The following is a 12,381-nucleotide window of genomic DNA, read 5'->3' on the forward strand; positions in this document are numbered from 1 at the left end:
TCTGAAACATGAGCAAACTGGACCCAGCCATCAGTCTGGCTCTTGAAGTGGCCCTCTAGAAAGCCAGGCCGAATGGGTAGGGTGGGTGACCAAGCCTGTGCCTCGAAGAGCTCCGCTGGTCTGGAAGCCAAGACCTCTGTCTCAAAGACCCAGCTTGAAAGGACTAGGGCCACACCGGATCTAGTGCAGGGCCTGGCCGCACCATCCCTGCCGGCTCGAATCCCAGGGACCTCCGTCGGACCATGGCAGTGCTGGATTCGGGGTGCCACAAGGACTCCAAGGGCCTCCAGCTCGCATGAACCCAGAGCTGCCCTCTTCGGCGTCAGCATCTCTAGTGCTCACAAACGCCCATAGCGGGAAGCGCCCGCTGTGCCAGTAGTACCCCACGTTCGTTAAGCCTGAAAGCGGGACACGGAAGTGGGCAGCGACCGCCCGCAACTGCCCGCCACCGCCCGCCACCGCCCGCCACCGCCCGCCACCGCCCGCCACCGCCCGCCACCGCCCGCCACAGCCGCGGGACCGTGAGCTCAAGCGCCTAATGTTCCGCGAGAAGAGTTCACTCTGCGCCTGCGCGCAGAGCGTGCGCAGTGGTGGAGGCGGGGGTAGGACCCGGTAACGTGGGCGGGGCGGATATCTCGCAGCAGCTGGTGCACTGGAAAGCTACGAGCGGAGAGGTTTATCCGAAGCCACCAGATTCCAGAGGGGGACGCTGCGGGGCGTTGGACCCCAGACCAACGCTTGGGGTCTGTGGATCCTGTTGATGGAGACGAACGAATTCTCGGCGCGTTTCTGGAAGGGTTTGCAGGGCGGGGCCGAAAAATGTGGGAGCCGTAGTATCACAGCCCACATGTGACGTCATAACACTGCATAAATGAGATAGGTAGACCTGGCGGAGCCCGGGCGTATCTTGCCAGAGGCAAATGTGACGTTACAGCGCCTTAGTGCCTTGGAAGGTGGGATGGGATTCCTTTGAGCCAGCTCTGGAGACACCAAGATTCCAGGGGTGGGGTTGGGTATGTTATCACAGGTCCCACATTCTTGGAACTGAGGTTATATCTAGGAGCCCTAGACCAGCCCACCGCATTTCTTCTTTCCCCCACAACCCTATGCTAGCCCTGACTCCCGCGGCCAAGAGGTCTGAGGAAAAAAAGGCCCATTGTACGCCCCAGACCCCTGGCTACATTTCAGAAGAAGGAGGTGGAACCTGAACCTCTTCTTGAGAAGAAACCCCTGCGAGCTTTTCTTTCTCCACGGTGTACCGATCTCCTCCCAGAGCACCTGGGAGCTCCAGGCTGCCTTAAGGGCTTGTCGCGCTTTCTACCTGTTCAGCAAAGAGATCCAGCCGAGTAGCCCCGCTCCCTTGCCCCTCAGAGAAACAGATGGCCTAGCAGCTTAGGGAAGGACTCCCGCTGAACTCTCCTCTCGCCTCCTTCACTCCCGAAAGCTGGGCACCTGAGACCACAAAAGCTTAATGTCTGAAGACTGGGGTCGGAGAAAGATGGGATCTTCTAGGCGTGTAGCGGAAGTGGGGGGGGGGGTGTCCCCTTTGCAGAGTGGGTAGGCAATAAAACCCATCCAAGCATTTCCGGCATTCTCATTGCCTTTTCTTGCGACCCACAGAGTAGGAGCTGGAAACTGTCCCCCAACCACGTTGCTAGGAAAGGTAGCCTGTGTGAGGTCTTGTGGCCAGAATCCCCAGATTGCCCTTCCATTTGCTGTGCTGTTACTACATAGTGTATGAGCAATCACTGTCACAGTATAGACAGCGAGCTATGCTGACAAGTGACTTCTGGGTCCATCAGGATGATAGAACCATGGTAGAGCAAGGCAAGGCAATGGCATTGTGAGTGGTGGAGGTCTTTGGGCAGTACCCTGCCCCACTCCCAGCCCCCCTCTATAAACCCTGTGCTGGGAATCCATTCTTCTACACTTGATATCATCGAAAGTCAGTTGCAGGGTCTAGGATGGAAGGACGGGGATTCAGGTTACCAGAGGTGGCAGGGGCCAGAATGGAAAAACTCCTGCGAACCTCCCCCATTTCACAGCTTTCAGGTCTTTGGGGAGGGGCTAACTGCAGAGGCTCTTGTTGTCCTGGAGGAGTGGGAGGTGGCTAACTTGGGGTGGAGTGCGTTGGGCGGGGGCGGAGCGGGGCGCAGCAGTAGTAAATCCTCAGGAAAGATGGGACCCCAGAAAGAGCAGAGGAACTGAACGAGGCGCTCCGTAGATCCTCAGGGGTGCCCAAAGCTCTCTGTGACAGGTGTATGTACTCAGTCACTGTCGTCTTGGAACAACCACGTCTCCCGACCTCCTGGGGCTTATGACAGAAACGATGTGGGCCTGCCATGGACCCTCACGTAAGCCATGGCCAAGTGCAGACCATACTACGGACTGCACTGGCTGGGCTAAAGCCAAGTCCAAAACCCACTGAATAACTCTCTCTCTCCCTCTCTGCGCCCAGAGATCACAGTTCTCTGGGATCCAGACTCTGGTCTGTCCCGGGTCGCCTCCTTATGAAGCTGCAGAAGAAGGGCTGTGATCTTGCCGGACTAGCGGAGATCCCTCAGTCCGGTCAAGACCCGGCAGCTCACGGTCCTCATTCGCAGTGGGCCGTGGAACCGATCAAGAAGTTTTTGAGCGCAAGACCAGATATCCACAGGGGTGGTGGACAGGGGCTGCGGCAGAAAGTTCTGCCGAGTCCTCAGCAGGACGCACTGAGATGCCCCAGTCCTGATCCGCCCCTCCAGGCCTGTCCAGCAGGGGGCAGCGTGGCTCCGAACGCGGAGGGCAGGGCTCTCAGCGCAGGCCCAGCCAAGGCCACCGGGACACGTTGGGCCCCGGAACCGCGGAGTTCAAGCCCGCAAGGGGGGCGGGTATGCGCAGAGGAGGTGACGATGGTTCAGTGAAAGTCTAGAGCGTTTTAACTCGTATGGCCTGGGCTTCCTTTCTCAGGCCGCAGGGCTCTGCCGGAGGCTGGGACCTTGGGTCCCCGTTGCAGGGAAGCTCGGCCCAGCGTTCTTCGCGGCCGCTGAGCTCCAGGCTCAGAAGCCCGAGAGGCCGAGCGCTCGGCTTGGGAAAGGCCGCGGGCGCTACCGCCTGCGCCGCCCTGCGGTCAGGACACTGGAGCTGGGGGAGCCCCGCCCCGCCCCAAGAAGGAGAGCCCCCGGCGGCCTGGCCTCTAATTGTGGGAAAACTAGACGCCCCGGGGAAGGTTCAACTTGTGGAGGGAGGACTCAGATTTCCCCTCCTAAACTTCCCGGGCCTCCCAGGGCGCCCGCCCCCGCCATTCCTGACGAGGCTTTAAAAACTGTAGGGAATCTTTGGGCGTGGAGCCGTACTCCGGGCAGGGGATGAGACCCAGCCAGAGAATTGTATCGGGGGGATCCTAACGGAGGGAGGGTTGTAGGTTTGGGGCTTTGGGGAAGCAGCGATGATTGTGCATTTGCAGCGGGGTATTGGGGCCCTGGGGACAGTACTGGTCCTGAGGCTATACGTGAAGGCACCTCCCCAGCACCACCACCACCACCACCACCAAAGCAGATGCAGGAGGCCAGTAGGAAAGCCTTTGGTTGGAGAGGTGGGTGACATTCTGTTCCCTTAGTGGATCTTAAGCGACCCTGGCACCCGGAGACGTTGTGATTTTTTTAAGGCCGAAGTAGTGGCTGCAGGCTGGGCTTCCTTGTAAACTACCAGCCCCGTGGAGGTGAGGGGTGGGGACACTGAGACCCTAAAGACCGAAGTGGAGGAGTAAAGTACGAAAATAAACACGTGGCCGGGGTAGACCAACACAGGGAGAGAGGAGGCTTCTCCACCCATCTCAACCCTATCACCCCAAGAAGGCCGGGTTTCCGGAAGCGGGGCAGGTTGGAGCGGGCAGGGAATCCTGCTCCTCTGAAGGAAAGAAGCCTCCCAGTGTCCTGTTTGGGAGGGAGAATACCCATCCTGCAATGCCTGTAAAATAACCGTTTATTTCATATTTAAAAAAACTCCAGTGATAAATGTCCGTTACCGATGGTCAGCATAAAGTGCCAATCGCAATACAATGCCCTGCTCCTAGCCGGCTGCTCTCTCGTGGTGATGGGACGGCGGAACAGGGGAGCCGGAGGCCGGGCCCGCTGCAGCCGCAGGGCTCAAGGCCCCCGCCCCGCCATCCGAGTCCGAGGGCCCACGGCCGACCGGCTGCGGAGCAGGGAGGGGGCGCTCCTTGGCCCCGCGGTCCCAGGGCCCGGCGGCAGAAGCAGATACACGGATTACACTTTTGCAGGCTCCCGGGGTGGGGATGGGGACGGGAGGAGGGGGTGGATTCTGCAAACGCACAGAACTTCCTTCCCTCTCCCCTCTCTCTCCGCAGGCAGAGTTACAAGCTTATATGGTCAAAGAAAAAAATAATAAAGTAAACGTATAAAATAACAATAGAAAAAGTAATACTTCTGGGAGAGGCGCCGCTGCGGCTCCGCGGAGCTTTCGTTCTTTTTTTAAATGCAGTTTCCCTTCCGCCACGTGAGTACCGCCTTTTGGCCAAGACTTTAGCCGCGTCCTGGGGGAGCCGCCCTGGCGGCTGGGGTCACGGCTCCGGGCGGGGCTCTCGAGTTCCGCGTGCGCCCGGGACCCAAGGGACAAGTCTGGGATATGGGAAGGTCCCGGGAGCCCCTCCCGCTGCCCGCCAGAGTCGCCTTCGGCTTCTGGTCCCTCTGGAGGAGGGGGTATCGTAACCCAGGGTCCTGGTGACCTGGAGGCTCTTTTAGCATTTGATCTTGGAGGTTTTGAGCTCCTTCACCTGTGAGTGTAGCGTCTTGTGGACAGCGAGAGTCCTGGACTGGCAGAATCCTTTCCCACACTCTTGACACTTGAAAGGCTTCTCTTTGGAGTGAATGTATCTGGAAGCAAAAGCAGAATTAATCTTTGCAAAATGATGTAATGTTATAAACAGTTATCTAAGATCCCCTCCCACTGCAACCAGGCGCTTGCCCTCAAAAGAAAGTGGGGGGTGGGGACCTAGCGTGGAGTGGGCAAAATTCTAAGTTTGTGAATAGAGTAGGGAGGTGAAGGAAACTGGCAGGCAATATCTGATCCATCTGATACGTCAACGGGTCCAGCTAGGCCCACCCCTGCCTTCCCCAGGAGGGGGAAGCACTGTCTCCTTATAAGGTCTGGGTTAACAATAAAGGTGAATGAGGGGACCCAGGGGCAGGGAGGACAATTTGCTGGAGCTGTGCTGTCCAAGCGGGCGGCCACTAGCCACATGTGGTTATTAACATGAAAAGTAAGTAAAACTAAAAAGTTAATTTCGCAGTCACACTAGTTGCACATTTCAAGTGCTGGGCGGTCACATGAGTCACGGGTCCCCCTGCCCGTCACCGCAGAAACTTGGACTGAACAGCACTTGCAGATGCACAGGTGAAGGAAGGGATGAGAAGGCTGGCATGCCTGTCTGAAGCTCATGGAGACCTGACTTATTCTCCCCAAGCTCTCTCCACCCATCCTCCAAGAACCTATGCCTAAGCCTTGTATGGCTTCCTTTGCGATGTTAGAGAATTCCCAGAAACTGGGAGGCCTGGAGAGCCCAAGTGGGGCTCAAGAACCACCTCATTAGGGAGGAGGATGGTGAGGACAGTGACAGACAGCTTTGGGGGGGGGTGCACACGCAGTACCTGTGGTCCCGTAGGTGGTCTTGCCTCCGGAAGGCTTTGTGGCAGATGTCACACGTGTAGGGCCGCTCATCTGTGTGCGTCCGCTCATGGATAAGGAGGTTGTAGGACTTAGTGAAGTGGCGGCCACAGAACTTGCAGACGAACTCCTTCTTGGTCTTGGAAGGCAGGCGTCCCCTCGTGGGCTTCTTTTCCGGGGACAGCTTGGTTACATCCAGGAGGGCACCCAGCCCACCAGTGGGGGAGCCAGGACCTTCCCCCCGGCCAAGCTTGGATGGATCTTCCTGCGTGGCAGCTAAGGCCAGGTTGGCAAAATCAAAGCGTGGCTTGGTCTTGAGCACAGAGGGGCCACTGCCTCCAACGGTGATCTCAGGCTTAGGCTGGATTACGTGGGGAAACCAGGGAAAGGCGGGCAGCTGGAAGCGTGTGTCCACGAGGCTGGACACGGCGCCCGGGACTTTGGAGAACGAGGAGCGCGGCAAGTGCATGGCAGGGTAGCCCAGCGTCCACTGGTGCAGGTGCACAGCGTGCAGTGCGCTGAAACCGTACAGATTAGGCAGGTGGTCCGAGGGCACCGTGGGCAGGCCATTCACCGCCTGAAGGAAGGAGTAGTTGGTGAGCTGCAGGGATGGATGAATGGGCACTGGCGCTGGCAAGGTTTTGCTGCCCATGGCGGTAGCTGCAGTGGGTTGTCAGTCGCAATCTGCAAAAAAAAGAAGAGAAAAGAAGGGAGAGAAAAAGAGAAGTTCAGAGTAGGTCACCCTCTTTAGGAATTCCAACTCAGCCACACCCTCTCTGTGCCCCAGGGCAGACGCTGGGAGTCTGAGACCCCACTGGGGGAACCCACTGCCCTCAGAGAGAAAATGGAACCTTCTCTGATGCTAGGGCTCCCTCCACATGGCCATGGCAGAGACACACAACTTGCTACAGAAACCATCAGGAAACAAATCCTATGCAATGCAACCAACTTAAATGAGGGCCTACAGTGGAGGCAGAAGCTGGGGGAGACCGGTGTGTGGAAATTTACATCCACGCAAACCTGAGTCAACGCAGAATTTCACTCTCCGGCGAAGAGAACAGGAACTTGGAAGCACATTTACATGTTCATGTGCAGATAAACAGAAATGCACAATGACAGATAAACACAGATTCACATGTTCTGAAGCAGAGATGACAACAAGGTGGCAAGATAAACTGAGATGATCAGTGTTGTGCTGCTAAACAAAATGCTGGCGTGAACATGTTCACGTGTGCATGTGCGCGCACACACACATGCACACATGGGATTGCATGGAACCCACGCAGGGCCTCCAGGGAGACAGCACACATACAAACACACACAGATCTGTACATCTCCCAGCTCCTCTGCATTTAGCTCTACTTAGCTGATCTTCAGTCTGGCTTCTAGAAGCCATGTCATCTTTCTCCTCAAAGCTCTCAACTTTGACCTCAAATTTGCTTCTCTGCCTCACTATTAATGAGCCCTCTTGACACCACCCTCTGCGGCTGCTTTTGGGCTGACTTCTTACCTGAGCCCCTGGGAATTAATTGCCTTTGAAGGTGATGATACCCACCTTCATTTACTAATTCAGTCAAACATCTGCAGGTACATACAAGGGGGCTTCGGTGCCCTCCCTACTCCATCAAACAGGGTGCAGTGTCTCTGGGCTCTCGGATATTTGTGTGCGCAGTGACACCTGGGCAGGTGGGTATGCCTATGGGCTACAGTATTGAGGCCAATACAATCAGCTTCTATGCTCTCTGTGCCCTCCAACTGCGAGGCCAGGAAGCTGAAGTGACCAGCAGTCTGGCATCTGCTGGCCTCCTTGGTCAGGATCTCCAGCCTCCGTGGACAAGTCTGGGTTCTGCAGAGAGACCTTTCATCTCCAAGCCTCCCAGCCACTCTTAAGTCAGTCTGTCCAGTGGAGGCAAGAACATGGCGAAGGAAAAGTAGAAAGTACATGGTGGGCGGGGGGTGGTGGCTTGCGAGGCTCAAGTGCTGAACTCTCTCAGCTCTGAGCTGAGGGCTACTCGAGTAGTCACTGAGGGAACAGGGTGCTTGGTTCTTTGCCTGTCTCAATCCCCTGCTGCCCACTTTTCCCTTACCCCCATTTCCCCTCTTCTCTTCCTCAGATTGCTCCTCTCACCTTCCGTAAGCCCCCCTTCCTGGGTTGTGCAGGCCAGGGTACCGCTCCTACCCACTGCTGGACGCTGACACCACCCAGACAGTTCCCCTAGGCCGGCTTACCCTCAGCCCAAGGCCACAAGGCCCTGTCGGACTCGGCAGCATTTCACTGCAGCAAAGCTTCTCACGGGAGATAGCCCTGCCCTTTCAGGAAGGAGTATGGACAATCTCGATGCAGAAACCCTTTCCCTTGGAAGCTGTCAGAGAAGTCACTGGCTGAATAGTAGGCCCGCGGAGAAAGAGGTTCTGCAGGGGGTGGAAGGTGCAAAACACTGAAAGCCTGCAGAGATGTTCCCACTGCAGGTTACATTAGCAACCCGGCAAAAACCCAGCGTTAAGGCAGCAATTAATTCAGCCTGGCGCCCGAGGACCCGTGCCTCAGTAGCAGAAGGCCTCCCTACCAGTATTCCCTGCGGCTTGGATCACTGGTGGTCCGGTGATCCCAGAGCGCCGAGATCATCCTAGAGCGCTAACACCCCGCGAAGCAAAATACGAATTGGGGCAGAGAGAAAGCAGGGGCGGATTGGGGTTGGGAAGGAGAGAGGAGGGAGAAAGAGGACTCTCGCCAACTTAAAATGTTGGCCCACACTTAGGTGATTAGGTGAGGTGAGCGCTCTTTGATTTGCTGTCACCTCTTTTTCCCCTCCTGGCGCTGGAAATCAGATCCTTATTTCCGGCTCCCCGGGGCCGCCGGGGCCACCAGCACCTCCGCTTGCTTCTCTAGGTGCTCTGCCTATCGCCGGCCAAGAGAGCGGCGGTGACGGTGCGACTCTGGGCTGCAAAAGAGCCCGAGCCCTGCCTGTGCCCCGGTGGGGAACCCACCAACGTCGGGTACTAACCTGGCCTCTCCTCGCCTACCCTGCCTACCCTCAGGAGCCCAGAAGACCTGGGGCTCCATAGGGGGAGGGGGCTTTTGCAGCCATCACTGCTCTTGGGAGCCAACCTTTCCGGGCTATCTGCCCGATCTTGTGTCCCCCAACACTCAATTTATTTTCTTCAGCAGCACGGCCAGTTTCTTATTTTCTGCTGCATTCCGAGGCCAGGGCTCCCCAAGCTCTCGCCAACGACTTTCCCGGGGACGAAATTCGTTCGAAACGTGGCTCCTTACACTAGTACCAAGAATGGGCCAAATGCACGATCCGGTTTCAGGCGGTCAACTAAGAGAAAAACACAGTCTCACACTCGCCTCTCCAGCCGGAGAGGATGAACGAACTCCCAGCCCTTCCGAGTCCCGTTGCCCTGACCCGGGGGGCCCTTGTGTGAACGTTTTAGATTTTTAAACGCGAGGGCAAACACCTCTCCCCGGGCCAGGCATCCGCTTGGCAAGGAGCTTGAGCCTCGAGATCTGGGAGGCGCGGGTAAAGATCCCGACTACAGGCAGCAAAAGCAATTCGCGCTTCCAGTCCTGGGTCCCCCGCGCAGTGCAGGCGCTCCTTCCCTCGCGCGGTCGAGCGCCAATTCCAGGTCTGCAGCCAGCCCTATGCCGGGCATTAATGAAGTGTGTAGAGTCTATTAAAGTGGTTTATTCGGGGCTAATTGAGCGTGAGCGAGTTAACTGCTTGCATTAATGAGGACGGAGCGAGCTCCACGAGCTTTTGCCTGAAGGAGCCCACAGCAGCCCCAGAAAATCATCCTTGACATCGAATCCCCAACACGCGTGGTGACAGGCGTCCAGGCCCCTGGTGGGAGGACTAACCACCACCGGATACTTCTGTTGAATTCTCCCAACGAACGAGAGCGAACGAACCCTTCGGCTAGGCGGCCGTCCCGCGGCATTTAAACGCCCGCTGCGTCCTTAGCGGTCTGTTCCCCAGTCTTAATGAAACCGCAATTACTTCGAGGAGCCTCGGATAAAATATCCACCCACTGGTCGCCCCCTGTCCCTGTCAGCCCTTGTCTTCTCTAGGAGGCCGTGAGCCTGGGAGACCAACTTGCTTTGCACGTGGTTTCTGTTCCCAAAAGCCAGCGCGCAGCTCTTAGCCCGGTTGAAATTTACCAAATTGTGGCAACAAAGAAACCCTCGCAGCTACTTTTCACTCTGAGAGCCCATCCCGCTACTGCTCGAGCTGTTGAAAAAGGACTGGATGTGGGTTTTCGTTCTTCTGAACCTAGACATTTCGGGAAAGAAAGTAGTTCCGCAGGCAGCCCCTCACCTCTTTCCCTCTCTCCTCGGGCTTCCCCCTTCTCTCCTGAAGGCTGAGTTAGGGGACAGTCTGGGGGAGGAAACGAATCCTCGCCTTATAAGCCCCAAGCCGGAGACATGCACGGCACCCACAGCGTTTCTGCTACTTGGGCGTGCGAGTCTCCAATTGGGAAAGAGTGCTCGCGACCCCCTGCACTCTTCCCTGAACCGAGACAGTCGCAGGTTAACTCCCCAGGCCCTGACTACACAGAGCAATCATCCTATAGAGAACACCCCGAAGTCAGAGCAGAAGTGCGAGGCGGGGTCAGGCACGCGGCCCTGCGCTCCGGGTCCAGCCGGCCGGATACCCGAGCGCAACTACGCAAAACAACAAACTTGCACGAAAAGCGCGACCCGGCTGGGGCATGCACCTGTCCCTGGCGCCGTCGGCTGCGGCCGTGGCCATCCATCCATTCTCTCTTCCTTCTTCGTCAGCTAAAGTAGGTCAAACTGCGCTAGGCGCGCGTTTCGGGAAAGTTTCTGCCCGCTGAAGTTTCTTCGGTTTCTTAGAGGGGGGCCCACAGGCTGACTCCCGAAGTCCGCGGGCATCTCGCCGCGGATTCCTAGGAGCCTGGCAGCGCGAGGGCCAGTGCTGGAGGCCCGCCCCCTCCTTCCCCGGAGGTCAGAGGCCGAAAGACCCCGCTCGGGAAGTCCCTGAGCCAGCACCCCCAACCACCCTGGGCTGCAGCTGCTCTCACTTTCACTAAGGTCCTGCAGCCTCCGTTTGGCAGGAGGAGCTTCCTTCTGGGACACAGAGAGAGGAGACACCCGCCGCGCTGTGACAGGGGACCCGGGAGCGCTGCCCGCATTCCCTTCGCCGAGCAGGGGCGCCCGGGGCTGCAGTTACCTTGTTCCGCGGCGGTCCCGGGCTGAGGGAGTCTCTGGGGCTCCGCTGCGGGGGACCCGGGAAGCCAGAGGCGCTGGATTCCACAGGCACCCCCGGAGCTCTTGAGTCCTGGCCCCTCTCCGGCTGCGGGGACTCCGAGCGCCCAACGCGCGGGAGCGCTCCACTGGCCCGGAGCCCTGCCCCCCGGAGGACAGTGAGCCCCGCTCGCAGCTCCCTGGTTGGGTCTGAACCGGGAGCGGCTGAGAACTTGCTGGGGAGAGACGGAGCTCCGACTCACTCATCCCTTAGCACCGAGCCGCCTACTTATTTTAATCCACCACCCTCCTCCCTCCCTCCCTCCTTCTCCCTCCCGCCTCCCCTTGCTTCAGGATTCCTCCCCTCCCTTGCCTGTCCCCCAACCATGCCCTGCGCCTGCGCACTGAGAGACAAAGTTTTGCTGACCCGGGCAGCCGGCTTTGGCAGCTGCGTCGCTTTGCCACGGCCTCCCCGGACCTGCGTCCCCTGCTTTTCGGTCCTGTGCGACCCCTTTTGCATTGTTAGGCTCACGGTGGCATCCCTGGAGTGCTAAAGGAAACAACCTCAAGCAGAGGAGAGCAGGCTGAAACTGCACACTTCGCGGTCCTATTCCTGCTCACCTGGGACACAAGTCTGTGCAGGGGTGGTGGGAGGTCCCCCGGGATACCTGCGCCGAGGCTTGGACTCCAGTGCCCTTCGGACCCTGGCAGAGCCGCCCTTTCTTCCAGAATCCTTTCCCAGAGGCGGCTGGCCCTGGGTATCCAATAGCTTCTGGACGTCCAAGAGCGCTCATTGCCAGGGCAGTAAACCAGACCTGAATGCCTATGGCTGACCCCAGACTCTGGCTTGTGGAGTTCAGTGGAGAGATCAGAGGTGGAGGGCAAGAAAGTTATTGGAGTCCCAAACCCTCTGGGATTCCACTCTTACTTACAGTCTACCCCTCCAATCAGGTACTCATTGGTTTGGGGAGTTTGGAGAGCAAGCTGCAAAGATCGTCAGCTCCAGGACCTCGAAGCTCAAGGAACTGGTTCAGGTGGCATTTGGGACCTACAAGGGGTCAGGATTCTGGCTTCGAAAAATTCTGCCTTCACTCCTTCCGCCTTAGAGCAGCATCCCTACCTTACTGACTAATGGGCTCCGGGAGCTGCCCTCCAGCTGACCCCAGCCCTGACCTCTCCCCGCCACCTCTCTGGAACACTGGGCCCTGGGTTCAGGAGGAGGCAATGGTTTCCCAGGACCTGGGTGGGTCTAGATTGACACCACTGCACTCCCAGTGTTTGCACCAAGGTCGCTGCTGAGTGACTCACCCAGCCCTGGGAGCTGGATCCTGGACTCAGTGGGTCTCTAGCATATCGGTACTGTGTCTCTGGGAAGGGAATGCTGCTGCCAAGTCCAGCTTTCCTCCGAAAATCTTATTGCTTTTTAGGGTGTCAATCCCTGACCCAGGGAAATGATAGTGGAAATGTCCCCCCAAAAGACATAGTTGAAGAAGACCCTTGTCTTATCC

At 57.8% G+C, this 12,381-nt stretch overlaps 1 protein-coding gene across 1 annotated transcript; it reads right to left on the reverse strand.

Moving 5' to 3' along the window:
• Positions 1 to 3,945: 3,945 nt before the first annotated feature.
• On the reverse strand, positions 3,946 to 11,154 carry OSR1 (odd-skipped related transcription factor 1). The gene is made up of 3 exons (XM_025927354.2): positions 10,860 to 11,154; positions 5,649 to 6,348; positions 3,946 to 4,874 (listed from the first exon to the last, which is right to left on the reverse strand). Exons 2-3 carry the CDS (start codon positions 6,314 to 6,316, stop codon positions 4,739 to 4,741), a joined length of 804 nt encoding a protein of 267 aa, XP_025783139.1. The 5' UTR covers positions 6,317 to 6,348; positions 10,860 to 11,154; the 3' UTR covers positions 3,946 to 4,738.
• Between the last annotated feature and the right edge of the window lie 1,227 nt (positions 11,155 to 12,381).

The sequence above is a fragment of the Puma concolor genome, chromosome A3, assembly GCF_028749965.1.
Source record: "Puma concolor isolate L17-30 chromosome A3, mPumCon1.1.hap2, whole genome shotgun sequence".
Taxonomy (NCBI): Eukaryota; Metazoa; Chordata; class Mammalia; order Carnivora; family Felidae; genus Puma; species Puma concolor.

Coding starts and splice junctions, on each gene's coding strand:
- OSR1 (XM_025927354.2), bottom strand. CDS start 6,316: ATGGGCAGCAAAACCTTGCCAGCGCCAGTGCCCATTCATCCATCCCTG. Junction 4,875..5,648: donor GACCACCTACGGGACCACAG/GTACTGCGTGTG, acceptor TTTTGCTTCCAG/ATACATTCACTCCAAAGAGA.